The 17,410-nt window shown below is 44.9% G+C and overlaps 1 protein-coding gene across 1 annotated transcript in view; it reads right to left on the minus strand.

Moving 5' to 3' along the window:
• Positions 1–17,410, minus strand: part of WNT7A (Wnt family member 7A) — a 95,599-nt gene that overhangs the window by 77,042 nt on the left and 1,147 nt on the right. Inside the window, exon 2 of the mRNA XM_084832468.1 lies at positions 15,021–15,247. Within this exon, the coding sequence (XP_084688594.1) occupies positions 15,021–15,247 (227 nt within the window). The remainder of the gene's footprint in view (positions 1–15,020; positions 15,248–17,410) is intronic.

Consider the following 17,410-nt stretch of genomic DNA (forward strand, 5'->3'; position numbering starts at 1 on the left):
GTTAAAATGGGGACTAGTTCCCCTCTTTGTGTTCTCCTCCCCCCACTTTCCCAGCACAAGCATATGTGTGTCTACTCAGAAGTAACTCCCATTGTGCTCAGTGAGGCTTGCTCCTGAAATGCAGGTGCATCTGGACTTTCAGGGGAAAGGAGAAAAGGGGGGAGAGGGGGAAGCCTCTCTTCACAGCAAAGCTGATTCCTTTTTAAAAATCCGGTACTCCTCCATTAGCTTCTCCTTCCGTTGTCCTGGAAACATGGGTGAGGTCATCAGACCCAACCCAGACATCAAGAAAACAATTCCGAAACAGCACAGAGCCCCAGGCTACAGCGATGATAAGCCGGGACTTTAAGCACTGTGGAAACTGGAAAAGGAGAAGATGCAATTGGAGAAACATCGCAACAAAGTTGCAAACAAAGTGAAGCCAATAGTGTGGAAACATGCCCTCAGAAAACTCAGGTACGTGTCTAAAGCTGCAATCCTATGTACACTTTCCTGGGAGTGAGCCCCACTGAACGCTCTGCGGCTTACATCTGAGTAAACATGCATAGGATTGCACTTCTCATCACTTCATTAGACTGCAAGTACTAATATATGGATAGAGGCATGTTGCACATAAGGCATAATTCCCTAAGACATATGAACACCCTATTTACCTCTTTTAAAAGCACTTCAATTGAAACCACTGAGATGATCAAATAAAGTGAGAACACATAAGAACAAGTAGGGCCCTGAAATAAAGTGTTGCAGTATGGAGTGCTTCTGTCCAGAGTTACAGCCAGTATATTCTATTTGCCTCCACCCCAGTGTTCCTCTTTTCCTTCCAGTCAGCATTCCATGCCTAGTGAGCATGCTCAGTTCTCAGCAGGATGATTTGAGGTTTCCCCCCCTCCCCATTTGTTTTTGTTCCCTCTATTTTATTTCCTTTGAGGGAGGGAATAGACAGACACATGCCTCGTTCCACCGACTTCAAAGTTAGATTTCTCCATCGACAACTATGGTCAGCTCCCCCTCTTCTTTCTCTGGGGACATTTAAAAATAGATTCTCAGTTTGAACCAGGAAGCTGCTTATCCAGGTAATGAGATGGTTCTTTCTGCCCATCTATATCTGTACACACACACTCTCTAATTGGGAACAGGTGAGAATGACAAAGATAAAGCTCATCATTAACCAACTCATAATAGTTATCCAATTTAGGGGTGTCAAATGCAAATGCTATTAGTGTGCACATGTGACTGTGTACATACATACACACGTATGCATCTCTGCATGTGTGTATTTTGGAAAACTAATAGCACAGAGCAACCCTTCCAATCAGGTCATCATTCCAGACTTCACTATTTCAGACACCATTCAGACTGGGTGGGAGGTCAGATTTGGGGGGGGCAGGGGGGGATTTAGCAAAGTGCAAAGTCCTGCTCTTGGAGACATCAAGAAGTGTATTTTAAGATTATTTGTTATAATTATTTTTTTTTAAAAAAAAAACTATGGTTAACCACACACAAGAAGTGAAACCAAGCATCAAAAAGCAGGGAAATTGTGAGCTAAGGCTCACAAGCCTTAACACCACATCCTCCAAGAAGGCAAAAACTGCAAGTGAAATTCTTATTCTCCCAAAGCAGATAAACCATGTGGACAGGATGGAGAATACGATTTACAGAGGTGACATGGCCTTGTGAAAAACTGATGACGAACAACTTAGAGCCACCTACTTCTCTCTCTCTCTCTCTCTCTCTCTCTCTCTCTTTTTAGAGCATCCTTCCCCAACCTGGTGCCTTCCAGATGTGTTGGACTGCAATTCCCATGATTAGCCATGCTGGCTGGGAATGCTGGGAGTAGCAGTCCAACACATCTGGAGGGCACCAGGTTAGGGAAGGCTGTTCTAAAGCATCCTCTTTTCCAGAATTAGGATAGAACATTTGCAATCCACCCAGAATTCCCAAACAGGTGCAGCACTTTAAATAGGCTAGCTTAAATCAAATGATGAGAAAACTAATGAATTTTGAATATCTAATCAAGACAGTTATGGAGACTTCAAAATTAGTTATCAAGACATGGCATAGGTTTTCTGCTTATTGGATGTCAGATATATGGTGTCAGGGACTGATGTGGAAGATTCTTTATTTGGTCAACCCCGTTTGATCAAAGGCAGAACCAGCACCTAATACTTTCATGTGTAAAAATTAATGATGAAAATGATTTGTGTTCCCCATAACATGCTACAGCAGCACTGACTTTTTGTGGGGTGATGTATTTCCTCTTTTTTGGTGATGTTCAGTAGGGAAGCCACTCACACAAGGAAGGAAGCCATGATGTCACTCTAACTTCAACGACCTGGTGCCCTCCAAGTATTTGGGACTTCAATTCCCATCAGCCCAGCCAGCATGATCAACAGTCAGGAATGTTTGGAGTTGTACCCTCCAGACATTTTGGTCTACCAGGTTGGGCAAGACTATTCTAGAACTTCCTCTTTTGAAGAATTATGGCAGAATATATGTAATCCACCAAGGAACTCTAAAATAATACTTTTTTATTGTTGTCCATTCTAGTACTAAATGCATGTTTAAAGTGCCATTGATTATAATGGAATTGGATTTCATGGGTTTGTTTAACAGAGGAACTGAATTTCAGATGTTATTCAGTTGGCAACCAAGTCTCTCGCAGCCTGGACCATACATCATGTCATCATCCAATATATAATCAAAGCATGGGTTATGGGATCAAACCCATTTTCAATTGAACAAATGGCCCCCAGAAGTTATGCTCTCTCTGATAGGTTGAAATCCTACACCCATTGTATACAATGGGACTTACTTCTGAGTAGATACATATATGATTGCACTGTAAACAAAAGGAAAGCATGTTATAATCAATGGCACTTCAAGCTGCATTTAGTACTAGAATGTACAATAAAATATTAATGATTAATAAAACAGTAAAAATATTAATGATTAATTTATAAAACATTTGAACAGTTTATCATTCCATGTTACCTCCAAGTGGGAACAGTCTGTACCTCTGCTTCAAGTATCACCGCTTTCCAAAATTGCTAACTTCCTTGGACCTGTTTTTAATTTAGGCTGCAATCTTATATTTATTTATCTGGGACCAAAACCCATTGAACTCTGGGAGACTTGCTTCTGAGTAGACATATATAGGATTACTTGGTTAATCTCATACCACAATCACCCACCCTTAGCAGCCTACCGGACGGACAACTGTTTGGTGAAGTGGCAGTGGGACATCTGAGTCTGCTTGAAAACAAGTGCATGAGGAGAGTCCACCATATGTGCTGGTTTCCGAGCAGAATTGCCCTAGTCCCTAATTACCCACCAAATAGCTTTGTTATGCTGGGAAACAGGATGGGTGTGCAATAACTTCCCTTTCACTTTCTCAGCAATGTGACAGTGGGACCCCAAATTAGTCACTTTTGAGGTTCAGGTGGAGAATTTCTTGGATAGATTGAAAAACCTATAGAGATCTTGAAGCTCAGTTCATTCTCATTACCACCATCTTTGGTTTCCCAAACCGCACCTTTACACATTCAGACGGAAAAACACAGCTGCCTCAAGAAAGACAGACAGACAGACCAGCAGAACCATCTTATTCTTGGTGCCCTATTGTCACGTTTCCAGAGACTGAGCCGAGAAGTTGCAAGTTCAAGGGTTGAAGAGTTCCAAGGTGGTCAGCACAAACAGGGATCAGGCGAACAGCAAAGTCCCAACAGTCCAGATCACAAGCAACAAGGTTCGAAGGCAGCACAGCAGACAAGTACCAAGCAGAAAAAGAGTCAGACTTCAGTCCAAACATCCTCATGCCAGGAATCATTTAAGGAGACCATCTGGAAACTAGATTGAGAAAAGCTTGTCAACATTGTTTCCAGCTACTTTCTCAGCCTTACACTGCTGTTTTTATGGAGAGGCTGTCAGAGCCACACCCAAGCTACAGCTGTGAGTTGTTAGTGACTTCAGTTGAAAAGGTCCTCCTTGTGAGCAAGCCTCCTATGTGCAATAGGCCTCTGAAAATAGACCTTTTCATGCGAAGAGGTATCTGGCTCAGCCTAGCACTGCTTCTGGGTTTCTGTCTTTTCAGGTGGCATCTCTTCCAAAGGCTTGGGAGTTTCTCTGTCTCCACCTCTGAGGAAGAGTCCTTGTCCTCCACAGGTGATGCCCTCATGGTAGTCACCCCTGAGGGCTCCGTCTCCTCCTGGTCTGCTTGGAGAGCCTGGACATTGCTGGTGGTGGATGGTTCCTTACCTCCAACTCTCTCCCAGAAGGAATCTTTCAGTGGGGACATGACACCTACTACTTCTGATCAAAGGCAAGGATGTATGAGAAACTTGTTTCAGTATGTTTTTGATCAGGATTTACTGAGTTAACACCTTCTGGACTGAACATGGCCTCAGACACAATCTGGGTTGAAGTCCGTACATTGCCAAGCTTGCACCCTCCAAAAAATGCATTTGACAGCATGTGTACATTTGAAAATACACATAAAAAGGCATGCTTTTGAAAAATGGACGCAAACACACTTTAATCAATGGGAAAAGAATGCATGCATTTCAAAGATGTCCACGATTGATGCATACATTTGGAGAAAAACGCATGGATTTTTATGCAAAAAAAAGAAGCTTGCAATCAGATACAGACTTGAGGCAGAACGACCTTCAAGACAGGATTTGGAAAACTTCAGTAAGTTCAAGTTTTGTTGATTCGCACATCCATACTCAAAGGATAGGCTAATATTTTTCAGCGGGTTAGTCTGCATTTGTCTTGATTTCCCCTCTTCTAGGGGCTGCAAAATTCTTACAACTTTGTGGACAGTCTGAAGGTGGGGCTGGTTACTTTTTTCTTTTTGAGAAATATGCCTTGTCTTTACTTTTTAACTCTCCCTGTCCCCTTTTCATCAACCAGGAACTGGGGAGGTTAGGAGACTGAATGAAAACTATCTTAGCTTTTTTAATGTTGAGTTTCAAACCAGCTATTGCACTCTCCACTTTTACCCTCAACAAGAGTCTCTTTGGATCCTCTTTGCTTTCTGCCATTAGGGTGGTATCGTCTGCATATCTGAGGTTGTTGATAATTCTCCCAGCAATCTGAATTCCTACCTGTGATTCATCTTTAGCCTTGTGATACGTTCCATGGGGTTTTCTTGGCAAGAATACTGGAGTGGATTGCCATTTCCTTCTCCAGTGGACCACATTTTGTCAGAACTCTCTGCCATGACCTGTCCGTCTTGGGTGGCCCTGCACGGCATAGCTTATGGCTTCACTGAGTTACGCAAGCCCCTTTGCCACAACAAGGCAGTGATCCATGAAGGGGAATCTGGTTGTGCTGGACCCAAAAATTGCACAGAGCTTAGACCAGTGTGGTCAGTCTTAGGGTTTCTACAAAGAATACAAAGGGAATAAAAGCTTTTGGCTTGCACTTGGGCTGTGGCTTAACCAAGGTAACCAAAGCTTTCTCCCTGGAGTGAGCAGAAGCCTCCCTTAGACTCCTGGCTACTGGACTGAGTTAAAGCGAGCTGACCCAGCATCACAAAAGCCCTGCTTCAGGGAGACAACTTGGCAGAACAAAAGGAGTACCAGGAAGGGTGCCCAGGTGATACATTGACCTGCTGACTTACCTTGAGGTGAGGATACTTCAGGTCTTGGCCATTTCCCACTAAGGCTGTAGACTGACCAATTTAATGGTACCTTCGTGGGTTGCCTGACTTGGGGGGAACTTCGCAGAGTTAGGAAGGTATTTGCATTACTAGGACATCCCAAGCTTTGGAATATGCAGCCTGGCACCTCCTTTGATTAAGTTACTGTGGAAGACACACATAGGTCACTTGGGTGATAGCTCCTCTGCGGCTTTCTCATTCCTGGCTGCCTCCAAGCCTTTGTCTCCTGCAGGCTTTTTCCAGAACCCAAATGGATACTTTAGCCAACCTGCTTGGATGCTGCCATCGGAAATATAAAACACAAACTACATGTGTACAAAAAGCTGTCATGGCCGAGCTTCCTGTTAACTCTTACTTTAAGCAAATCCTTCTGGAAACAAAGGATTTTGCACTTTTGGCATGCTTGAATAATACACAGGTCCATTTAATTGTTTATAATAATGGGAGGGTATATGAGGCTGTTAATCCGCTGCATCTACTTTCAGTTTCATCGCAGAATTGAGATCTGGGCCCTATACGAGGAGCATTTCCTTCCCTGCTTTTCCACTATATAACATTTAGATGGCACTGTGGTATAGTGGAATAGTGCAGATACCCAAATCACACTTTCTTTTGCCATCAGATATAATACCCCATTTTCCCTGCTCTAAAAAAACCTCACTCAAAGTACTGATTAGACACAGAAGCGAAACATCACAGTCTAAAGAACCCATAAACAACTGTGAGAAGGGAACGACGAACACACAACAAATGCCTCATGTTAAAAAGTTCATAGTTTCTCAGTGATTACAACCAGTAAGCAGGCCAGAGACTTAGGAATAATCATGTACAGTCTGAAACACGGGGCAATAATCCCTCCCAATGTCCCTGTAGTCAAAATTCTGAAAATAATTTTCACTAAAAACATGATTAGACTAAACTAACTTCATAAAATGTGTGCAACTCCTTTCTCCAAAGATCCCCCCTTTATATTTTGTGTGTCTCTGCTCTTGAATGAATTGCTTGAAAGACAGTGCCTTATTTATAGAAATTCTGAAGATCCCACATTTTGAATATTTATTTATAGATATAGATATAGATATAGATAGGCATCTGCTTAAGTTAAACTTGCAGAAAATAACAAAAAGCATTCTTTTTTCTTATATTCAGGATTTGCTCTTGACTGTATTCAGTCCATAATTTAGAAAGACAGACCATCTACTGGCTTTGATTCACAACTAAGTACTGGCAGATTAAGACTATAAGGGTTTGGGTAACCACTCCTGACAAATCAAAGAACCCTGGCCAGATGGGCCTTGGGAACACCTGTCTCTTAGTGATGTCTTCTCATCATGCCCCTTAGGCTACCGTGGTGTAGTGGCAAGAGTGTTGGACTAGGAGCTGGGAGATCCGGGTTCTAGCCCCCACTTGGCCATGGAAGCTCACTGGGTGACTTTGGGCCAGTCACAGACTCTCAGCCCAACCCACCTCACAGGGTTGTTGTTGTGAGGATAAAATGGAGAGGAGGAGGATAATGTAAGCCGCCTTGGGTTCCTTGCAAGAGGAAAAAAGGCAGGGTATAAATACAATAAATAAATAAATGAAACTTTGAACTTTGACTGGCATTCCAACAATCCTCAGGTCTGGAGTCATAGTTGCATGCATTCCACCTTCAAAAGTGGAATTCATGCCATTATACATACCAGTTTTGATTGTGGATTAAAAGTACCACATGCCTGGAACTCTGCCCTTAACATGTCTCACTGTGTTCAGAAACAACAACAAATACAAGAAATGCTACAAATCATGGTGCAAAGATTGGACGTTAAGAGCTTCATCTCATTCAGAGCGAAGCAATTATGAAATCACATTTTTCACAGACTAAATTGAGTGGGAGGTGGCTAAATGACCATATAAGGAAAGTGGGGATGTATTAGAATTTCATTTATATTTGCATATCACCCAAAGATGTCATGTTCACAATGCTGAATGCAAGCACGAGCAGTAAAATTTTTCATGAATTGAATTGCAAAAATGCACATTTTTCAAAAATGTGGATTTTTACACTTCAGTCAGTGGGTGAAAGTGCACACTTTTGAAAAATGCACACAGAAATTCACACTTTTCTTGTTCGAAATGTGCACTCTTCCCATTCAAATGAACCAAAAAAATAGATCAAAACTAAAACAAGAGTGAGCGAAGCAAAATGACCTTGGAAGTGAATTTGGAGAATTTGGGCAAGCTTGAAAATTGCTGGCTCTCCCATCCCTAATGGAACGTTATTGGGCTGGTTTGCATGATCAAGTAGCCCACCAAGGCTTATTTAAGCCACAGTAGGCTGTGGTGCATGTGGGCAGCCATTTTGAATATTTGACCCATGACCAAGGCTTGTCGTGTCATCCAAACTCCAGTCAGCTTGTTTTGTTGTTGTGGTTAATAAACCACCCAGAACTCATGGGCTGTTTTAGGGTTGTGGGTGGTTTGTTAAATAAGCCATGGTGGATTGTGGTGATGGTGCAAACCCAGTTAATATATCCATAGTTATAGAGACTCTGAATTAATACCATTGCACAGCATGTCACCTATTACCCTTGTAAGAGAGGAAAATGGTTGAAATCATGGACAGCAATGTTATTACATTGCACTTCTGAAAAGAAAACAATACAGCTGCTGACAAGCAACCTCAAATGTACTCCTAAGGGAGCTTTCTTATATTAGCAAAAAAGAAAAGAAAGGAAAAAATATTAACAATGTTTATTTGTTTATAAATTTAAATACTATTTTGATCCCACATTGCTTCAAACACAATATCACCAAGGCCACAATGGTACCATATATATCTAACTTTGCATTTGGGAAGCGACAGTGCAATTGATACATGTCTACTCTGAAGAAAGTTCCATTGAGTTCAATGCAGCTTACTCCCATGTAAGCATTATAGGATTTCAGTCTAATTTACTAGCAGCTGTTTGGAGTAAATGAACTAGCAATACATGAAAAAGCTGCATTTCAAATGCAGCTCAAAAGTTATTGGCCACAGTCTACCTCAGAGATATGCAGACTTACAGATAGTACTTCCAGTGCTTTTAAGGGCACCTAATTCTGTGTTGGATTGTGGCCACTGACTTTATGAGAGGCATCTGTGTTCAACTTTCAGTAATAATGAAACAATAAAACACAGATAAGTCATATCTGGGAGCTCAAAATGAAATTCCTTTGAATACTGATATAGTTTATATTTATATGTGAAAATCAGTATAATCCCTATAGCAGCCTTGAACACTGGCTAAAAAGCCCATAATTGCAGGAAACTGATAAAATAACTAATAATGTTATTAGTATTGGTATTCACTGAAAAAAATAAATGGCAGCGGTTCTGTGATTTTTATGCCACATAACAGTGGCTCTCAAACTGATTTTTGTCTTTATTTGGGATATTTATTTATTATTACATTTATATCCCACCTTTTTTACTCCAAAGAATCCAAGATCACTTACATGATCCTCCTCTTCATTTTATCCTCACACCAACAGTATGAGTTAGGTTAGGCTGAGAGTCAGTGAATGGCACAAAGTCACCCAGTGAACTTCATGGCTGAGTGGGGACTAGAACCCAGGTCTTCCCAGTCCAACATTCTAACCACTATACCATACCGGCTCTCTTCTTGTTTATTCTAAGCACCAATCTGAAAGTGAAGCTCTCATAATCTCTTCTGCATCAAACCTCAAGTCTGCTTTTGATATCATGGAAACATAATCCCAACATAGGACATGCCCACACACTAAGGTTCTACAGACCATTGGTGGACCCAGGATGCCAACTCTTAGTTTAGGAATCAAGGCCATAGAACAGGGATGAGGAGCATGTGGCCTTCCAGATGTGATTGGACTGCATCTCCCATCAACCCTTGCCAGAATGGCCAATGGTGAAGAATGATAGGAGCTGCAGTCCACAACATCTCGAGGGCCACATGTCCCCCTACCCCTGCCATGGAACAAAGAGTTCCTCAAGCACAGGCAACAGCCATCATTAAATGCCAATTTCAAAGACCTCTCAGCTAGAAGAAAAGGAATGGATCAAACATGGATTTATATACAGGGGAGTAGAACAGCTAAGTAGCTAAGTGAGCTTCTCAGATGTGTAAGTCCTTTCTTAGACCAGGAACAGAAGATCACACCACTGTATAACATGCTAATTAATCCACATTCAGTATTGCCAAGAAAATCTGTCATTTTACCACTCTTTAACCACCTTGATCCCCTTCATGGATCACTGCCTTGTTGTGGCGAAGGGGCTTGCGTAACTCAGTGAAGCCATAAGCTATGCCGTGCAGGGCCACCCAAGACGGACAGGTCATGGCAGAGGGTTCTGACAAAATGTGGTCCACTGGAGAAGGAAATGGCAACCCACTCCAGTATTCTTGCCAAGAAAACCCCATGGAACGTATCACAAGGCTAAAAGATATGACGCCGGAAGATGAGCCCCTCAGGTCGGAAGGTGTCCAATATGCTACTGGGGAAGAGCAGAGGGTATTTCCAAGTAGCGCCAGAAAGAGTGAAGCGGCTGGGCCAAACCCGAAAGGACACTCAGCTGTGGATGTGTCTGGCGGTGAAAAGAAAATCCGATGCTGTAAAGAACAATATTGCTTAGGAACCTGGAATGTCAGATCAATGAATCAAGGTAAGCTGGAGGTGGTCAAACATGAGATGGTAAGATTGAACATCGACATCTTGGGAATCAGCGAACTAAAATGGACAGGCATGGGCGAATTTAATTCAGGTGACCATCATATCTACTACTGTGGGCAAGAATCCCTTAGAAGAAATGGAGTAGCACTCATAGTCAACAAAAGGGTGGGAAAAGCAGTACTGGGGTACAATCTTAAAAATGATAGAATGATCTCAGTACGAATCCAAGGCAAACCATTCAACATCACAGTAATTCAAGTCTATGCCCCAACCACTGAGGCCGAAGAAGCTGAGGTTGATCGGTTCTATGAAGACCTACAACACCTTCTAGAACTAACACCAAAAAAAGATGTCCTCTTCATCATAGGGGATTGGAATGCTAAAGTAGGAAGTCAAGAAATCACCGGGATAACAGGCAGGCATGGCCTTGGTGTACAAAATGAAGCAGGACAAAAGCTAATAGAGTTTTGCCAAGAGAACATGCTGATCATAGCAAACACTCTTTTCCAACAGCACAAGAGGCGACTCTACACATGGACGTCACCAGATGGTCAATATAGAAATCAGATTGATTATGTCCTTTGCAGCCAAAGATGGAGAAGCTCCATACAGTCAGTAAAAACAAGACCTGGAGCTGACTGTGGCTCAGATCATGAGCTGCTTCTTGCAAAATTTCGGCTTAAATTGAAGAACGTCGGGAAAACCACTAAACCATTCAGGTATGACCTCAGTCATATCCCTTCTGAATATACAGTGGAGGTGAGGAATAGATTTCAGGGATTAGACCTGACAGACAGAGTGCCTGAGGAACTATGGACGGAGGTCCGTAACATTGTTCAGGAGGCAGCAACAAAATCCGTCCCAAAGAAAAAGAAATGCAAGAAAGCCAAGTGGCTGTCTGAGGAGGCTTTACAAGTAGCTGAGGAAAGAAGGGAAGCGAAAAGCAAGGGAGAAAGGGGAAGATATACCCAACTGAATGCAGAGTTCCAGAGAATAGCAAGGAGAGACAAGAAGGCCTTCTTAAATGAACAATGCAAAGAAATCGAGGAAAACAACAGAATGGGAAAGACTAGAGATCTCTTCAAGAAAATTGGAGATCTCAAGGGAACGTTTTGTGCAAAGACGGGCATGATAAAGGACAAAGAAGGCAGGGACCTAACAGAAGCAGATGAGATTAAGAAGAGGTGGCAAGAATACACAGAAGAACTATACAGGAAAGATCTGAATGTCCCTGATAGCCATGATAGTGCGGTCACTGAACTTGAGCCGGACATCCTAGAGAGTGAAGTCAAGTGGGCCTTAGGAAGCATTAGTAACAACAAAGCTAGCGGAGATGACGGTATTTCAGCCGAGCTATTTAAAATCCTAAAAGATGATGCTGTTAAAGTGCTGCATTCAATATGCCAACAAATCTGGAACACTCAACAGTGGCCACAAGACTGGAAAAGGTCAGTTTACATTCCAATTCCAAAGAAGGGCAACGCCAAAGAGTGTTCAAACTACCGCACAATTGCGCTCATTTCACATGCCAGCAAGGTGATGCTCAAAATCCTACAAGCTAGGCTTCAGCAGTATGCGAACCGAGAACTACCGGAAGTACAAGCTGGGTTTCGAAGAGGCAGAGGAACTAGAGATCAAATCGCCAACATTCGCTGCATCATGGAGAAAGCAAGAGAATTCCAGAAAAACGTCTATTTCTGCTTCATTGACTACGCTAAAGCCTTTGATTGTGTGGATCACAACAAACTGTGGCAAATTCTGAAAGTGATGGGAGTACCAGACCACCTTACCCGTCTCCTGAGAAACCTGTACGAGGGTCAAGAAGCAACAGTAAAAACCAGACATGGAACAACCGAGTGGTTCAAAATTGGGAAAGGAGTACGACAAGGCTGCATATTGTCACCCTGCTTATTTAACTTATATGCAGAGTACATCATGAGAAATGCCGGGTTGGATGAATCACAGGTCGGAATTAAGATTGCCGGGAGAATTATCAACAACCTCCGATATGCAGACGATACCACCCTAATGGCAGAAAGCGAAGAGGATCTCAAGAGCCTCTTGTTGAGGGTGAAAGAGGAGAGTGCAAAAGCTGGTTTGAAACTCAACATTAAAAAAACTAAGATCATGTCATCTGGCCCTATCACTTCCTGGCATATAGAAGGGGAAGAAATGGAAGCAGTGACAGATTTTACTTTCTTGGGCTCCAAGATCACCGCAGACGGTGACTGTAGCCATGAAATTAAAAGACGCTTGCTCCTTGGGAGGAAAGCTATGGCCAACCTAGACAGCATAGTAAGAAGCAGAGACATCACCTTGCCGACAAAGGTCCGTCTAATCAAAGCTATGGTTTTCCCAGTAGTAATGTATGGCTGTGAGAGCTGGACTATAAGGAAGGCTGAGCGCCGAAGAATTGATGCTTTCGAACTGTGGTGCTGGAGAAGACTCTTACGAGTCCCCTGGACTGCAAGGAGGTCAAATCAGTCCATCCTAAAGGAAATCAACCCTGAGTGCTCATTGGAAGGACAGATAATGAAGCTGAAGCTCCAATATTTTGGCCACCTAATGCGAAGAGAAAACTCCCTGGAAAAGACCCTGATGCTGGGAAAGACTGAAGGCAAAAGGAGAAGGGGACGGCAGAGGATGAGATGGCTAGATAGCATCACTGATGCAATGAATATGAACTTGAGCACGCTCCGGGAGAGAGCGCAGGACAGGAAGGCCTGGCGTGCTATGGTCCATGGGGTCACGAAGAGTCGGACACGACTGAACGACTGAACAACAACAACAAAACCACCTTGATTCTGACTATAACAGATTTATTGTCTGGTACAAATGTGAACATTTTCTCCAGCATTGTTAACATAAAAACTGTCTAGTTTCTCTCTACATCTGTTTTCTACCCAGCAAGAAACCTGTGTGTTTCACCTAAAGATGGAGACAGTTTTGAGTAACAGCTGGATTCTATATTTTCAAAATGGGGGAATCAGCCATTGTTTGTTTCTTTTTCCCAGCAGTCCCAGGGTTGGTCCTGAAAGTTGAAACCATAACAACAAGTAGAAGTACCCAATTTGAATGTTGGCAACCCTCTCCCACATACTTTCTTAAGACTCTGACCCTGCAGACTTTATAACTTCAGACCCTTTTTTTTTCTCCTCTCCCCCTCCCCCACCCCACCCCACCTGCTGTTTGTAACATTAAGAGATCTCGAGATCTCTAAAGTGAGCACTCTACTTTTGTGACCTTTAAGTTGGCTTAATATGGAGGTTGATTAAAAAGTGTTTAAAATTAATCCATCATACATGACCAGGAGTTCTAGAGTATTTCCACATGTGCAGCTTCAATCAATTTTTCTATTTTCTGCATTTGCAATATAAATGTAAAACCTCCATTTGGTTAGAAGGAAGAATGGATTTTTTAAAAACAATTATCTTCCACATTTTATCAACATTCACATATATAGTGCATGAGAGAGTCTCTTAAATGTCATGTGTAAGAACATACTTATTGGGTTGGATCCAGGATCTGCCTTTCATGATAGGAGGGATTGGGGGGGGGGACCCCCTTCCCCTCCCTCCACACTGCACATCTCATCCCATTCATCAGGGTCTCCTGACTCTCAGTGTAGCATTTTCAGGATGCTGGAGGGGCTGCCAGGGGAAAGGAAAGGGCAAGGAAATCCAATTCTGCCAGGGCAGTTGATCTAGCATAGATCTGGATCCAAACCATTATGGTGTTTGCACACATGGAGCTGACACATTTCCTTGTCACCACCTTAAAGTGGTCTGTAGTGTGACTATAAAACCTACACCGATCCGATACTATATTCATTATTTAAATAGATTTCTATCCCACCTGTGCCATATTCACACATTGAACAAAACAGTGTGTAACAGGCTCAAAGGCATATTTTAGTGTCATGTGTTAAAATGCCCAATTAGTATTATCTTAAGCACATTTACTCAGAAGTAAGTCCCATTAAGTTCAGTGAGACTTATTCCCTAGGAACTGGGCTTTTGACTGCAGCCTTGTTGTAATTCAGACTGATATTAAACAAGTTAACTCAAAAGTCCTGCCAATTTCAATGAAAGATTTACTACAAAGCGTGTTAAGGACTGCATCCTTCCAGTGATACAGAAAAATAATTGTACCAAGAACAACTAGTGCTTAAAAAAACACAGTGGGCCTACATGAGTGGAGAGCCACCTATATGAGCCTTCCCCAACCTGATGCCCTCCAGATATGTTGGATTACAACTAGCTGGGAGTTGTATTCAACATGTGGAGAGCACCAGGTTGGGGACCGTTGACATATCTGGTGGAGGTTGGTGGCTCCAATGTGAGAGGGGTGGTGAATCTGCTCTAGATTTCAGTCAGAACTCTAGAGGAGCTAGAACTTTAGAGTTCTGACTGGTTCTGGCTGAAACTCGGAGCGGATTACCACCCCACTGGCCTTGGAGCCACCAGCCTCCACTGCCTATATCCTTCCTCAGGACAGCCACCTGTTTCTTTCCATGACCCAAAGGAAAGAGAAGTGAGCATACAGCCGGGCCTTCTACTTCCACTGCAGCTAACTCTCCTAAGCACATCACACCCCTTGCCTGTCAGTATAATCCCCTCTTCTTTGGGTAACTCGTCGGTGAACTTCAGGCGAACACCTTGCACCAGCTTAGATCAAAGAGGTAACATACCCACTTTCAGCTCTTTTCCAAAGACCGTCCTCTCTCCCAGGGCGGAGCAATTCCACCGCCCATTGCGAAACTGGAATTGACACTCGTTGATTCCCATCTGAGAGCCTTCTCCGATCACGATGATGGCATCGGGTCTGCTCTGACAGATCGCCCTCTGCCTAGGAGCTAAGCCCGGGATCTTGTTACAGATGATGCTGGCTCCCAGAGCCACGACCGAGGAAAAGCCCCTAGAAGGAGAGGGGAGAGGCACTGATTGGATGAATCAGTCAGACCGCCGAGCCGGGAAGGAGCGCCGCCGCACTTACGTCGATGTGTCAATCGACCCCCAAAAGAAGGTCCTTCGTTGAAACGCGCTTCTGAACGAGCTGGAAGCGGCAGCTCGCTTGACTTCAAAGTCCACGCGGATACCTTTTAAGCCCGCTGAGCTTCTGATCTGCACATCAAGGCTTGACAGTGGCTTAGCGTAGCGCCTCTGCCAGCCTCTCCTCAGCCCGGTGCCCTTCGCAGGTGCTGGACTACAATTCCCAGTTTCCCCAGCCAGCGCGCTGGGAGTTGTAGTCCAACATATCTAGAGGGCGCCAGGTTGGGGAAGGCTGATCTATGCAGCATAGCCTTTCACCAGGCCAAACGGTTTGCAGTTTGAGTGGTACCATCCCCCTCCCGCCCTCCCCTCCCCTCCCCTCCCCTCCTTACTAGAGTTAGGTAAGGGGGGCTGAACCAGAGAGAACGTGCCCGCCGTCTCCCTTTTCTCTCAGGCGCTCACGTAGCATTCCGTCTCCCCCCCCCCCCCGCCCTCCCGGGCGCTGTTTGCTAATGTCAACTGGCAGGTTGCAGCACATACTCGAGCAGAACCAAAAACATCATTTTACTCAGCCAGCGCAGCAGCCCCCGTGGCCAAGGCAAGCCCAGCGCTGCTTGCTCGGCCCGCCCGCCCGCCTGCCCGCCTGCGCCGGCAGTCCCTGCGGGGAACCTAGCCGTGATAAGAACAGGAGGAGAATGACGCGGAAAGGGGCCACTGGGCCAATCGAAGAGCTCTCGGAGCCTGGCCTGCCCCGCTCTCCTCCCCGGATCTCGGTGTGTGTGTGTGTGTGTGTGGGGGGGGTCTATAATAAAAACACAAGAGGTGCCAAAGCGTGGCCCGTCTTCCTGATACGTCGATGAAAGCACGCAACACTCGTCCCAGGGTTGCATCCCACTTGGCTTGCATCCCATCCTGTTAGCCCTACTTAGAGTAGACCCATTGAAATGAATGGGACTACCGCTGGATACAACCCACAGACAAAAGGGTGGGCTCAGGATCATGCTGCTATCTCCGTTTGAAACGCTGGCATGTAGGAACTCGAGAGCCCTCCCTTAAAGCATCTTCTTCAGATGGCCACGTTCACGTGCGTGCGCTCACGTTCACCTATTCCGGGAGTCTGATGGGTCTAGTACGAGGCCTCAAGGAGCGGACGCACCAGGCGCTCAGACGCACGCAGGTGCGCACGGCAGTTTCCAAACACGGCCAGCGCTCGACCCGAGAATGCGCCCATGAGCGAACTCTGCCCGTCTCACAAGCCACATCTGGGCTGCGTATTTCTCCTCATCTCCCGGGTGCTGTTAACGCGAGCTCTTAGGCGCGCTGTTTGAATGAGCTAACCGGGAGCGTGTGAATGAGCTGAGCACGCTTGATTTGGAAACAAGTCCCGCTGAAATGGCTGGGGCCCGCTTGCGGGTAGGCGTGCTGGAGATCGCGCGGTACGGGCGGCGGCGGCGGCGTGTGGGCGCGCGCGCTCCTCTGCACCCACTTTGTCCTGCCAGTGGCGAGGACGGAGCTGCAAGCGCGGTAGGGGCAGCGATCCAACCAGTCGGTGATCCCAGATAAGCGCGGAAAAACCCAAAGGTAATGCTACTTATGTATAGTAGTGTGCGGGTTGCAGCTGAGCGACCACACAGTGTCCGTCCGGCTGCAGGTGCAACGTGAATGCCCCTTCCGCTCAGGTTTTTGGGAGCGCAGGATGACCCTGGTCAATACGCGGGGGAGGTTCAGGAATTCGGCTCTGCCACTTATTGCGGTCCCGGAACTCCGTCTTGGGACGTATGAAGAGCTCGTGCCTCCTCCGAGCATGTGCAGAGTGCTTCCACGTCCTCCCCCGAGTAACCACAGATAGAGACCGGATTAGGCAGAGGACTTGAGCCCAGCCCCTCTCTTGTTTTAGAAATTACCCTGGGAAAGGCCGGTCTCCTAAAAGAAGGCTGAAGCAGGTAGCGCTCTGCCTGCCTCGCCTGAGCTCATTCAAGCGGTCCTTGGCCGGCATGACGAAGTCGAGCTCGGATTGATTTCAGCCGGTACGGGAGACCCAGCCCGTAAGTGGCCTAATTCTCCCCCGTAGCTTCTTGCCATTCTAGTC

This window comes from Heloderma suspectum, chromosome 2 (genome assembly GCF_057233095.1).
Source record: "Heloderma suspectum isolate Gila_16-S chromosome 2, 16-S_ref, whole genome shotgun sequence".
NCBI lineage: Eukaryota > Metazoa > Chordata > Lepidosauria > Squamata > Helodermatidae > Heloderma > Heloderma suspectum.